Below are 13,439 nucleotides of genomic sequence, written 5' to 3' on the forward strand. Positions count from 1 at the left end.
CAACACTGTTGGGAGTTATAATTGCTCATGCAAGATTGGATATAATGCAAAAGTCCCAAGCCTCCCTATAAACAGCAGTAACCCATGCACAGGTATGATTGACAGGAAAAAGCTTATATTACAAATTCATGATAAAGAAAATGAGTTTTGGGAGATGTATAATTAGGGGCAAAGCACCAAAGGTGCAGAGGCACCTATTGTAATCGTTAGTGTTCTTATTCTTCTTTTTCTTCCGACTGGGAGTCTACGGCAGCCGATAGAACCAATTGCGGGAAAGTTGTAATGGTTTGACATTCTGATAGAGGACAGTCCCAACATTAAATACACCAATTTTGATGTGTCTAAGTCATTCCCTCTAGTGCCACCACCTGTCCAAAGTTTCACTCATATTCACTCAATAACTTTTGAACCGTAAGGCCAATCAACCAAAATGATTATTTCCTCTAATTCCTGAGCTCATGTCGATTCGATTGCACCCTATGACGTCATTTTCCGTCATAAAAATATGGCCGCCATTTTGAATTTTCCAAAAAAGCTACTTTTTCAAACTCATCCTAGACGGTTTGTCCAATTTGCACAAAAAATGTAACCAGATCATCTTCAGGCAGTGGTGACAAAAAGATATGGAATTCAAATTGATTCGTCAAAGCATTTTCGATAAATGCATGAACAAATTTTACATAGTGCTTGCAAAAAACAGCCGTAAGGCTGTATCTCTGCAACGGTTTATCGTATTCAGACCAAACTTGGTACATGTACTCACAAGCATGACCTGAGGCTACTTGCTGCGTTTCGGCGCAGCGCCACCTACTGGTCCGGAGATATGAAAAATTGCTAATTTTGCTTATAACTTCTGAACAAACTGTCAAAAAATCATAAAATTGGTCTCGTTAGATTTAGGGTACCCAGATAGCAACATTGTTTCGGCCCAGATCCGGCCTACATCTGGCACACGTTGAAAGATGATCTGGCCCACATGCAGCGTGGAATGTTCACTTGGGCGGACCGCTCCTGTTTGCCAGATCTGGGCCACAAGCAGGCCATAGCAATGCCACATGTCAGCCAAGAGCAAAGAATAAACCAGAACTGGACCTTATCTGAGCCACAAAATCTGTGTATATTAAATATGGAGTCATCTCAGCCTTAATAAGCCTGTTAACAAGCAGAATCACTGAAGGAAAGAAGAGAACAGAAAAAGAGACGAGCAGAAACACAAGAAATACAACTGACTTCAGACACAGCCTTAGATGAAATCAACTGAAGAGAAAAGAAGACATTAAATCTGTGAAGATCTCAGCAGAGGAGGATTAAACAACTCCACAAACAGCATTACCAGCTTCACTTATTACTAACCAGGGGTGCGTTTCCCAAAACCATAGTTGCTAACTAAGTTAGCAACTTTGTTGGTTGCACTGCAATTTCCCATTGCCAACCAATTAAGTTGCTAACAGGTTAGCAACTATGGTTTTGGGAAACGCACTGCAGACTGCACAGCAAAAACTCCAGTGTTAAATTAACACTCATGGGAGTGTATATGAGTCCACACTCAAGAGTGTAAAGTGTTAAAATATGAGTGTTGAAGTTAATGAGATAATTAAGTGATTAATTTAGTGATGATTGAGCATTATTGAAGACACCTGATGTTAACAAGCAGAATCACTGAAGGAGAAAATCACAAATTGTAAGTCACCATTATGGTGATCAGTATTTGCTTTAGTTAGGCTCTTGACCCTTATATACTTAAAATTTTGCTTGTCTGCTGTTATTGATTTATAACAGTCAGATGTACAAAGAGACAATGTGATCTGATGGTGTTGGTTATGTTTAGACATAATCATGTTGTGATCCGCTTGTTAACAGGCTTATTAAGGCTGAGATGACTCCATATTTAATATACACAGACTTTGTGGCTCAGATAAGGTCCAGTTCTGGTTTATTTCTTTGCTCTTGGCTGACATGTGGCATTGCTATGGCCTGCTTGTGGCCCAGATCTGGCAAACAGGAGCGGTCCGCCCAAGTGAACATTCCACGCTGCATGTGGGCCAGATCATCTTTCCACATGTTCCAGATGTAGGCCGGATCTGGGCCAAAACAAGGTTGCTATCTGGGCGACAATAGATGTAAGACATAATCAACTGTATTTATGAGAATACTTGTCAAGACAGACGTTTTGACATAATTGTATGTGTATTTGTCCTTTCAAGTGCAAAAAGATGAAAGAACTCAATTCTGCTCTGTAACAAAATTATATGACTAATAAGTTATGACAACATGTTTTTACTTTGTTTTAACTCATCAAAATAAGTTAAGCAATTTTTTACTTTTTCTATAAGTTGTACAAGGTTAAACAAGTCAGTTTAATGTAATTTAAGTTGAGATGATTTAAACACTTAAAAGTTGACTGTACTTATTTATTTATACACTGTATGGTACAGTGATGTGTAACTAGAAACAGTAACTAAAAATTGTTTAAATGGCACTTCATAACAAAAAGTCTTCACAGGTTGGGTGTTTGATGCTGATGTTTATGATGACAGCTGTAATAGTGCAGCTTATGCTGCAGCTCTTGAGGCAATTATTCAACAGCTCGGTTTGGACCAGAACGACACTCAGATGACTCACAGACAACCCCAGAGGCTATGGGACAATTTTATTGTCATTTATGTGGACCTATATGTGTCCTCCATCATAAATGTGGTATGAGTACAACATGATTTATCTTCTCATTCAGGTCATGGGATGTAAAGGCTATTCTTCTGATACTTATGGTGTCCATCTCTTCTTCATCCCCCCATATTGCGAGCCTCTGCCTTCTTGCTGTTGGCTGAGTAGAAGTAAAATGTTAATGTCATTACCCTAATTAAAAAAAATAACAGTTTGCATTAGAAAAGAGCATTAGTCTATGTGAAAAAAAAACTGCTGTGCATTGAAATAGACACTGAATAATATTTATTTAATATGTCAAATGTTTGTAAAGTCAAATTCATTTTTAGCTGCTGTCACGTTCTTCTCTTTTTTAAAGTTCAACAACTTACCGTTCTACCAGTTTTTACCTGATTCAAAATTAAACTTATGTACTCGGATACATGCAGACGTTTTTTTTGTCGGAATCATGACTTTTCATAGAAGTAGTAGTAGTAGGGCCCTATCATGCACCCGGTGAAATGCGGCACTAGGTGCTACGCAAGTGTGTTTTGCTAATTTCAGCCTGATGCAAGTATCATCTTCACGTCCTGTGCCACATTGTTTAAATAGCAAATGCAGTTGAGCACATTTGTTCGCCTATGGGCTGCTGGCCTTAAAAAGAGGTGTGTTCAGGCGCATTGTTGGTGCGTTGCTATTTTGAGGCAACTGAAATAGACTGAGCTATTGACCAACTGAAACCTGGTCTAAAGTCAATAGCGCAAATAGTTTTTTTGTTATTTAACGCATTAGTAATATGAGCCGAAATGTTAATTTAACACTCATATTTTAACACTTTACACTCTTGAGTGTGGACTCATATCCACTGTCAGAAATAGGGGTACAGCAGGAGTCCATTTCTGTCCCCCAAGGTACATATATGTCCCCAAGCATTAAAAGGTACAAATATATACCGTTTCTTTTAAAGGTTAAGGTACAATATCAAAATGTGTAAAAAATAAAAAAATAAAAGTTTTTTTTAAGGTTTTAATGATACCTTAATCATTTAAGGTAGATGTTAACTTATCACTATATTTGAGTAGCCTTGAAATAAAGGAAATAAAAGTTTTGTAAGTCAATTTACTTATATTAAATCATTATAACACAGCAAAAACTCCAGTGTTAAGTGAACTCTACTGGGAGTTTATTTGGCTCCAGACTCAAGAGTGTTAAAGTGTTAAAATATGAATGTTAAATTAACAATCAAGAGTGCTAAAGTTAATGAGCTAATTAAGTGATTCATTGAGTGATGATTGAGCAATATTGAAGACACCTGATGTTAACAAGCAGAATCACTGAAGGAGAAAATATATTTTTTAAGACACCGTTATGGTGATCAGTGTTTGCTTTAGTTGGGTCTTTTGACCCTTAAACTGTTAACATTAGGTTTTGTTTGGCTGTTGTATCTGAGTTATAATGGCTAGATGAACAAAGAGACAAGTTGATCAGGTGGTGTTGGTTATGTTTTGACTTAATCATAATTTGAACTGAATCACTGATTTACTCATTTAAAGTCTAATCTCTGACTTAAACATATATTGTTGATTACAGCATCACTGTGATTCTACAGCATAAGATCCAGAATTTTTTAAATAATCTAAAGAATTTCTTAAAAGTTGATCTGACAAAACAAATATTTCTTTTAGGTACACATAGACATCAATAATCAGTGTATGAATCTCAACAATGGTGACAAACAGAATATTCAATTAGGGAAAGGAAATTAGTAAGACAATTCAGATCATAATTTATTCATACCGCAATGCATGATGGGAGCCATGAATGAGTTGTGATTGGTGGCACCCAGAATGCACTGCAACATGCTTTATTATTGACACCATTGTTGAGATTCACAGGCTGATTATTGATGTCAGTGTTTCTTCATAAAGTATTTTTAAAAGTCTTTTGATCAGAACAACTTTTACAAATTTTTGGATTATATTGAAAATGTTGAAAATCATTTGCTGTAGAATCACAGTGATGCTGTAATCAACAATATACATTTAAGTCAGAGATTAGATTCTAAATGAGATCAGTGATTCAGGTCAATTTATGATTATGTCAAAACATAACCAACACCACCTGATCAACTTTTCTCTTTGTTCATCTGGCAGTTATAACTCAGATACAACAGCCAAACAAAATCTAAAGTTAATGATTTAAGGGTCAAGAGCCCAACTAAAGCAAACACTGATCACCATAACGGCGTCTTAAAAATGATATTTTCTCCTTCAGTGATTCTGCTTGCTAACATCAGGTGTCTTCAATAATGGTCAATCATCACTCAATTAATCACTTAATTATATCATTAACTTTAAGACTCTTGAGTGTTAATTTAACACTCATATTTTAACGTCATGTCGCCTATTCATGTTTTTTCTCTAAGTTGGCAGTAACATATCAAAAGTTTTCAATTAAATATAAAGGAGTTTTCTCCAAGGAACTTAGCTCCTTCCTTAGGCACTGGATGAGGTCTGCTCACTCTGCTGGAGAATGACTCTACACAGTAAATTCCCCAGTGTTAAATTAACACTGCTCAGAGCACATATGGTCCCACTCTACATGGTGTTAAAGTAACACTGAAGCAGTGTTAAAGTTAATGAGACAATTAAGTGATCAATTGAGTGATGATTGAGCATTAGTGATGAACACCTGTTGTTGTTAAAGGAATACTCCACCGTATTTTCATATTAAACTATGTTATTCCTTTAACTAAGACGAGTTGATACATACCTCTCTCGTCTCGGTGCGTGCACTAAATCGCTCTGTCTTGCGCGAAACTTTTTTAGCACTTAGCTTAGCCCAGTTCATTCAATAGGTGCCAAGCAGAGAAGCAACAAAACACCTTGACGTTTTCCCTATTTAAATACAGTTACTCGAGTAGTGTAACTCGACCTAGGACGGTGACACAAAACAAAACGTTGCGCTTTTCTAAGCGTGTAAAATGGATAACTATATTGTATGGCGGAATACCATAGCAAGTGCTTGTAAGCACTTCTTCTTGGCGGAGTAATATCTTCACCAGAGGGAGCGGGGGCCGGTGAGAGGATTTTTCACAAGTGAAGATATTACTCCGCCATACAATATAGTTATCCATTTTACACGCTTAGAAAAGCGCAACGTTTTGTTTTGTGTCACCGTCCTAGGTCGAGTTACACTACTCGAGTAACTGTATTTAAATAGGGAAAACGTCAAGGTGTTTTGTTGCTTCTCTGCTTGGCACCTATTGAATGAACTGGGCTAAGCTAAGTGCTAAAAAAGTTTCGCGCAAGACAGAGCGATTTAGTGCACGCACCGAGACGAGAGAGGTATGTATCAACTCGTCTTAGTTAAGGGAATAACATAGTTTAATATGAAAATACGGTGGAGTATTCCTTTAACAAGCAGAATCACTGAAGGAAAGAGAAACAGTAGAACTACACTCAAGATTGTTGAAGTTAATGAGATAATTAAGTGATTAATTGAGTGATGATTGAGCATTATTGAAGACACCTGATGATAACAAGCAGAATCACTGAAGGAGAAAATCTCAAATTGTAAGCCATCGTTATGGCGATCAGTTATTCCGTCATTTTTCTTAACAGTTTTCTTCATGACGGCTACTTTGAAATTGATAGCGTAGTTGAGATTGCATTATCACAGCAGAAGGGTTGCTATCATGTTACAATAAGCAAGCAAGAATTTACAGACAGTGAATCTGAGACTTTTATTTGTTCTGTTTGTGTGTCTTATATTTGAGAGGGTTGTCACTCAATGCAGAGAAATAAGTAATAAAAAAAGAGACCAACTATAGGCTAGTGAAGGACTGGCTTTGCTTTGCTAGCGTCGTCGTTGCTAGGGTTGGGTAGCTACAGACAGACCCGGTGCTAATACGGCACTGGTGCCTTAACGACCGTTATCTACCTGTTGTAAAGTTTTTCTTTCTTCAAAGCAGAGACCAGGAGACTTGAGATGGATCTTATAAGCAGAAGAGATTTATTCTTCCAAGTAGTCTGTAGTTCATCATCATCATCATCAAGACTAACTCAAGAGAGTTGCCTTGCAAATTTATAGACATTAAGGGGGAGGGATTTACATTGAGGTTGAACAAAGCATGCAAATTAGGTATACAAGTTAAGGAACCCGCCCCAGACCCCAGCGTGTTTACCAGTATCAATTTAATCAGCATACCTATTCAAATGCTGATACTGGCCAGGAAACTCTGGTTCCACGGGCCATCCCAGAGCCATTTAAGACAAAGGGTGCGTCTTGGAGCTACTGGCTAGAGCCATTAAAGACTCATTTAAAACACAATAGAGAAAACAGGGCTGGTAGGAACTGTTGATAGCATTATCCTAACCTAACCTTAAAATGCTAACTTCAATATACTCAACTTTTACTGTTGCAAACTAAATTAAACATTTAATAAAATATGTAATTCAACACTTCCCCCTTTGAGAGTTCTTAAAAACTCTCACAAAATACAAATTTAGACACTTAAAAGTTAATTCTTGTAACTGGTGATCGTCACAGGCACATATAACTTATTCTGTGTTGTGTCCTTGATTTACATCAGTGTCATAGTTCTTCTCAAAACCATAACTGTTGACACATACGACGCAGGGTGTAAAATGTCGTATAAACTACATGATTACACAGAAAACCATGTAGCATAAGAGTGGAAGTCTTGAAAGTCCATGGCGCCTGAATAGCTGTGAAGTCTGTTTCCTGTAGAGTCCATTTGTCACGTAGAGTCGCTCTGATGACTCGTCCCTCATGAGGTTTGTTCATGGAAATCTGAGGTGATGTTTTATACCAGGGTGCTGCTTGTGAAGACATCATGGCATGCACACATACCTGTAACACAATGGCCCTCATTTATCAATCTTGCGTAGAAACGGGCGTATATATTGGCGTAAGATTATGCTTACACTCCTCTCATCGCCTGATTTATGAAGCTGTGCGTACCTTTGAAATTCTGGTGTACGCAATACCTGCCCTTGATAAATGCTGCGGCTGAAATCGATCGTCATTAGAATAACACGCCCCTATATATTCAAGTTTCCGCTCCCCCCACGCCCTCATTTTACGCCATGGACACACGGAAGACGGCAAATTAAAGAGAAACTTCTTTGAGAAAGAGAAAGCGAAACCAGAGAAGTGGAAAGAAACAAAATTGATTTCCAGATTTTTATTATTAATGACGCTTATTGTTATTTAGAAGAAGAATGTCGTTATTATTATTTGTATTATTATTATTTAAAAGAAGAAGAATGGCATTTTTATTATTTTGTCAGTCTGAATTATTTTTTTGGTCATTGAAAGCCTTTCATTACTAAACCCAGTCCGTGCATACCTGCCGGGCCTAACCCTGCCTAACCATCGTTTCAAAGAATAGTACAACGGCGAGCGCGTCGAGTATAAACGCCTCGTCAGTTTGGGGAGGTGCGCGCGCAGTCTGCGGAGACTCGCGCTGCGGAGCCAGGCGAAAGTATAAACAAGGCTTGAAACGTCAGGTAAAGCGCACAGGCTCGCAACTGAAGGAATACATATGCCTACAAATCAAATGATTTGGTAAAGTCACACAAATTAATCATTGAAGTCCATGTTGCACAAAAATAAACATTGAAGTTGATAATTACTATGTTGTTGTTTTTTTTACAGTGGGTCATAATATATCATATCTTTTAGTTTGTCAGTGCGTTTTGTGGTGTTAGGAATTGTTTTTCTGCGCATTCCCGCACTCAAAACGTGCGTACACCACCTCCTGAGCAGGTGTAGGATTTGAGCGTGCCGTACGCCAAAGTCCATATTGATAAATCTCAAAGTCACCGTGGTTTTGGGTGTACGCCAGGTGTACGCTGGAAATTTGGTGTACGCACTTTTGATAAATGAGGGCCAATAAAACAAAGAAACGGCAGACCAGCAGTATTCATGCATGGACTTCATTCTTCCATAAGTCGCACATGTTCTGTGTTGATTTTCTGTACTTGCATGTTGACACAGAAACGAACATGCGATTAGGGTCCGTGATTTCTCTGCGTTGTGTTTTTTTTTTATTTATTTTTTTATTCTCGTGAACAAGTTTCTGAACCATGAAGAATTATCTTCAGTCATCTGGTGTGTAATTTTGTTGAAAGATCAAGATTGCTTGTTGGTTAACTTGACATTAACCCGGTGCAGCACTCATGCAATGGTGCAGGCTTGTAGTCTTGATCATGTCGATGGATGACTGAAGGTTTTGTATGTCTCTGCGTTGTGTATTTTTCTTCTGTGTTGGTTGGCTCGGCAGTGGGTCTAATTGTTTTCTTGAGGTTGTGGCTTCATATACAGGTGAGGAGGTCTTTGCCTATGGGTCTCAGGAGAGCCATCAAGTGTTTATCTGCACAGAGGAAGAAAGAAAACAAAAGACGACAGAGCAGTATTTGTCCAAACACTAGGGTTGTAGCGTTTTCAGAGTCTAGTGTTGTTGTTTCATTCTTTCCCTATTTCTTAATTGATTTGAGACACCTAATGGACAAGTGAGGTAAGGATGGACTAAATGGGGAAAGGCCTATGAGGTTGTCTTCACCCTGGATTGGCCCCCGACGCCTGTTGCATCAGTTCTTTCCAGGGCCCTCACTGAACCGTGTCCTATTCTGTCCCTGTGTTGTGTACACACTGTACAGTGTGTGAGAAAATTGGCACATTTTCATTCTCCAGTGAAACATCAGTCTTAATAGACATCATATAGAGCATGGAGGTCTGATTGTAGTGTTCTGCAGTGTAACATTTATGGCTGTGAGTTTTCTGAATGTCCCCCAAACAAAGGCTGTGACAGTCACTTTCCTTTTGTTCTATTAAACAAAAAATAAGTCTTTCATCTTTGTTGTGAGTTACTGGGGAAATTAAGCACTCACAGCCTAAATGGTTAACACCGTATCAAGTTGCCCCACAAGTTTAACGAGGAGGGGAGGGGCTGCTTTAAAGTAGCAAACAAATGTAGTAAGAGCTGCATAACATTGTTAACTTGTCTTAAGTTATTTTTATTTTTTCGACATTCTTTTCCAAAATGTCCGTGCTTGCCACAGTAAGAACAACTGGCTTCTCTAGGACTTTTGCGTTTCTTTGGCTTCTCTGAGTTAACCTTAAAGGATGCTGCTGCAATTTTTACTCTTGCCTTGACATCAAAGTCTCTTTCCCACATAGCTAAACTGTCCAAGTTGTCTTGCAGGGTTCTATTTGACCATGTAAGATCTAAGAAAGGCAATGCATTTCTATGTTCTGACAAAAGACCATCGGACCATGCGCGAACTAGAGGACCATTATGACCTAACACCTTCTCTGGAGTGTCGGCAATTCCGCTGTAAGCGGCAGCGGTCTGGCAAAATCTTTCTGTGTACTCACAAACAGTTTCATCCTTCTTCTGTACACAATTAGTGAGCTTTGACCAGTCCACTTTCGGTCCAACAATGTTTTTTAACACTTTAACAACTTCCTCTCTCAATTCATCTTTACTGGCCTGTTGCAGTTCAGAATTATTTACAGCACTTTCAAAATCATTGAATTTTGACTCAGTCAAGATCTGTGATATTAGCTGGGTGACTTCAGCTAGAGTCATATCATAGAGCCGCATTTTGCTGATCAATGCTCTTCTAAACTCAGAAAAATTTCTTTGCACTGATGGCAAACTTTCAGCAATTCTCTCAATCTCTTTCGGACCTAAAGATGTTTTGATTGCTTGTGGCTGCAATATGGGGGTTGCAAATGGAACTGTATCAACACCTTTTCCCTGAGGCTTTTGTCTAGCTACGCACACTTCAACTGCATTTACATCTGCATTGACATTGTCCTCTATACTATCAAAAGACTGTAAATCAGGATAGCTTTCCTCTGACTGTTGGTCTTCTAAATCACATTTGGTTGAGGCTTTGTTATGGCCCACCTTTGTCTTGAGACAGGACATGTGAGTCTGCAATTGTTTGTTCTGATCGGTTAAAGTATCAATACAACAAGCTTGTTCTTGTGCAATGGATAAGCTAAATTCTCGGTGACAACAGATAATGGCTTTCATATCGTTCTTGCGAATACTTGCTCCTAGTACCTTCTTACAATCTTCAATTGACCAAACTTTGACTGCATCAATGCCAAATTTCTTTGTTAAATTCAATCTGACTTCCTCAGTCACGATTGAGTCCATGCATTCTCCTAACAAGGACTTAAACTCATTGTCTGTCCATAACGGGCTAGCTAATCCACCTTTCTCTGTCGTGGGTATCAGCCTAGCATTCCTTCTAACCATTTTGTGACTTCCTTTGTTACTTAACAATCACAAAACACTAAAACTTCTCTCTACTGTCTTACAAACAGAGGGTACAATCTTGTTAACACAGCTTAACTATTGTTAACTTTCCAAATTACCACACTTAACTTCCCTGCTGACAAGAACAGAGGATCAACAGAAATAACTAGCACGTAAAGCTAATTCTTCTCTGCCTAAAGCAAAGGATACCAACTATTAGCACTTGATGCTAACTTCTCTAGCAAGAGCATACACACAATATTAACATGTAACTGTTAATCTTCCCTGCCAACAACAGAGGATCAATTTCATCTCTAAAAGAAAAACTTTTTAGAGGCTTATCTTTAGTTAACCAAACTCTACAGCTGTTTGTTAACTACTTCTCTGAACGGCGCAGAGGAAAACATTTGTACTGGTCTGCATTGGTTCTTTTAATGGAGTGAAACTCACCGAGTCTTTCATTTGTAGAGAAAGATTCCGTCTGGAAAAATTCAGTCTTTGAGATCTTTTTGGAGCTTGAAGTTTTCAATCTGGATTCAGAAGATTCAGTCTGGAACTCAGTCAGCTTGGTTGAGATCTTTGAGCTTGAAGTTTCAAGATGCAGTTCTTTGAGTTTAAAATTCTTTGAGTTTCCTTTTTCTCCATCCGGGTCACGGCACCATCTGTTGTAAAGTTTTTCTTTCTTCAAAGCAGAGACCAGGAGACTTGAGATGGATCTTATAAGCAGAAGAGATTTATTCTTCCAAGTAGTCTGTAGTTCATCATCATCATCATCAAGACTAACTCAAGAGAGTTGCCTTGCAAATTTATAGACATTAAGGGGGAGGGATTTACATTGAGGTTGAACAAAGCATGCAAATTAGGTATACAAGTTAAGGAACCCGCCCCAGACCCCAGCGTGTTTACCAGTATCAATTTAATCAGCATACCTATTCAAATGCTGATACTGGCCAGGAAACTCTGGTTCCACGGGCCATCCCAGAGCCATTTAAGACAAAGGGTGCGTCTTGGAGCTACTGGCTAGAGCCATTAAAGACTCATTTAAAACACAATAGAGAAAACAGGGCTGGTAGGAACTGTTGATAGCATTATCCTAACCTAACCTTAAAATGCTAACTTCAATATACTCAACTTTTACTGTTGCAAACTAAATTAAACATTTAATAAAATATGTAATTCAACAACTGAAGGGTTAAAATTTAAGAATATGTTTTCAGATATGCTTCCTTACATAACATCACGGTGAAGAATACTGATTTTAGCATTTGAGGTTTTAATTTAGATAGTATATAAACTGAGAAAGTGATTATTGAGTTTACAGCAAGATATTCCTGCCTGACCTGTTTTTCCTTTGTAAGTTAAATGAGTCAGATCACGGAGACGCTAACCTATTGTCTTTAATGGCCCTTGGAGCAAGAGCCACAGTCCAGACGTTGAATCGTTAGGTTGATTGACTTTCACCTTTTGTCTTTAACGGCTCTGGGATGGCTCTTGGAATTGGAGCTCCTGGCCAGTATCAGCATGTGAATAGTTATGCTGATTCAATTGGACTCAGAGTAGGGTGTGTTCCTACTTCATTTGCATGCTTTGTTCAGAGTCTCCACCTCTATGTAATCCCTCCCCCTTGGAATGTATATAACTACAATGCATACTGTATTAGAGTTAGATCATGTTGGAAGTTTCTACAGCCGCGTACAGTGGAATTCTCAATAAAGAATAACTTCTGTTGAACGCGATCCCGACTGTCTCCTGGTCTCTGCTTTGAAGAAAGAAAAACTTTACAACAGATGGTGCCGTGACCCGGATGGAGAAGAAGGAAACTCAAAGAATTTTAAGCTCAAAGAACTGCATCTTGAAACTTCAAGCTCAAAGATCTCAACCAAGCTGACTGAGTTCCAGACTGAATCTTCTGAATCCAGATTGAAAACTTCAAGCTCCAAAAAGATCTCAAAGACTGAATTTTTCCAGACGGAATCTTTCTCTACAAATGAAAGACTCGGTGAGTTTCACTCCATTAAAAGAACCAATGCAGACCAGTACAAATGTTTTCCTCTGCGCCGTTCAGAGAAATAGTTAACAAACAGCTGTAGAGTTTAGTTAACTAAAGATAAGCCTCTAAAAAGTTTTTTCTTTTAGAGATGAAATTGATCCTCTGTTGTTGGCAGGGAAGATTAACAGTTACATGTTAATATTGTTTGTACCTTTGTAAGCTAGAGAAGATTTAGCCTCATGTGCTAATAAGATTGTACCCTCTGTTTGCAAGACAGTAGAGAGAAGTTTTTTTTTTTAGTGTTTGTTTGTGGTAACAGAAAGTCACAAAATGGTTAGAAGGAATGCTAGGCTGATTTCCACAACGGAGAAAGGTGGATTAGCTAGCCCGTTATGGACAGACAATGAGTTTAAGTCCTTGTTAGGAGAATGCATGGACACAATCGTGACTGAGAAAGTCAGATTGAATTTAACAAAGAAATTTGGCATTGATGCAGTCAAAGTTTGG

The 13,439-nt window shown here is 38.4% G+C and overlaps 2 protein-coding genes across 2 annotated transcripts in view; one reads left to right on the top strand and one right to left on the bottom strand.

The window, feature by feature from the left end:
- Positions 1 to 998: 998 nt before the first annotated feature.
- The window catches only part of myadml2 (myeloid associated differentiation marker like 2), a 235,087-nt gene continuing 222,646 nt past the window's right edge, over positions 999 to 13,439 (bottom strand). Inside the window, exon 2 of the mRNA XM_079874504.1 lies at positions 999 to 1,008. The gene's annotated coding sequence lies outside the window, so the exon portion shown is untranslated. The remainder of the gene's footprint in view (positions 1,009 to 13,439) is intronic.
- LOC307160368 (5-hydroxytryptamine receptor 3A-like) overlaps positions 2,543 to 13,439 on the top strand; it is a 41,654-nt gene continuing 30,757 nt past the window's right edge. Inside the window, exon 1 of the mRNA XM_079874439.1 lies at positions 2,543 to 2,697. Coding sequence (XP_079730565.1) covers positions 2,614 to 2,697 — 84 coding nt within the window. The 5' untranslated portion in view covers positions 2,543 to 2,613. The remainder of the gene's footprint in view (positions 2,698 to 13,439) is intronic.

This window comes from Squalius cephalus, assembly GCF_949319135.1.
Source record: "Squalius cephalus genome assembly, chromosome: 1".
Classification (NCBI taxonomy): domain Eukaryota; kingdom Metazoa; phylum Chordata; class Actinopteri; order Cypriniformes; family Leuciscidae; genus Squalius; species Squalius cephalus.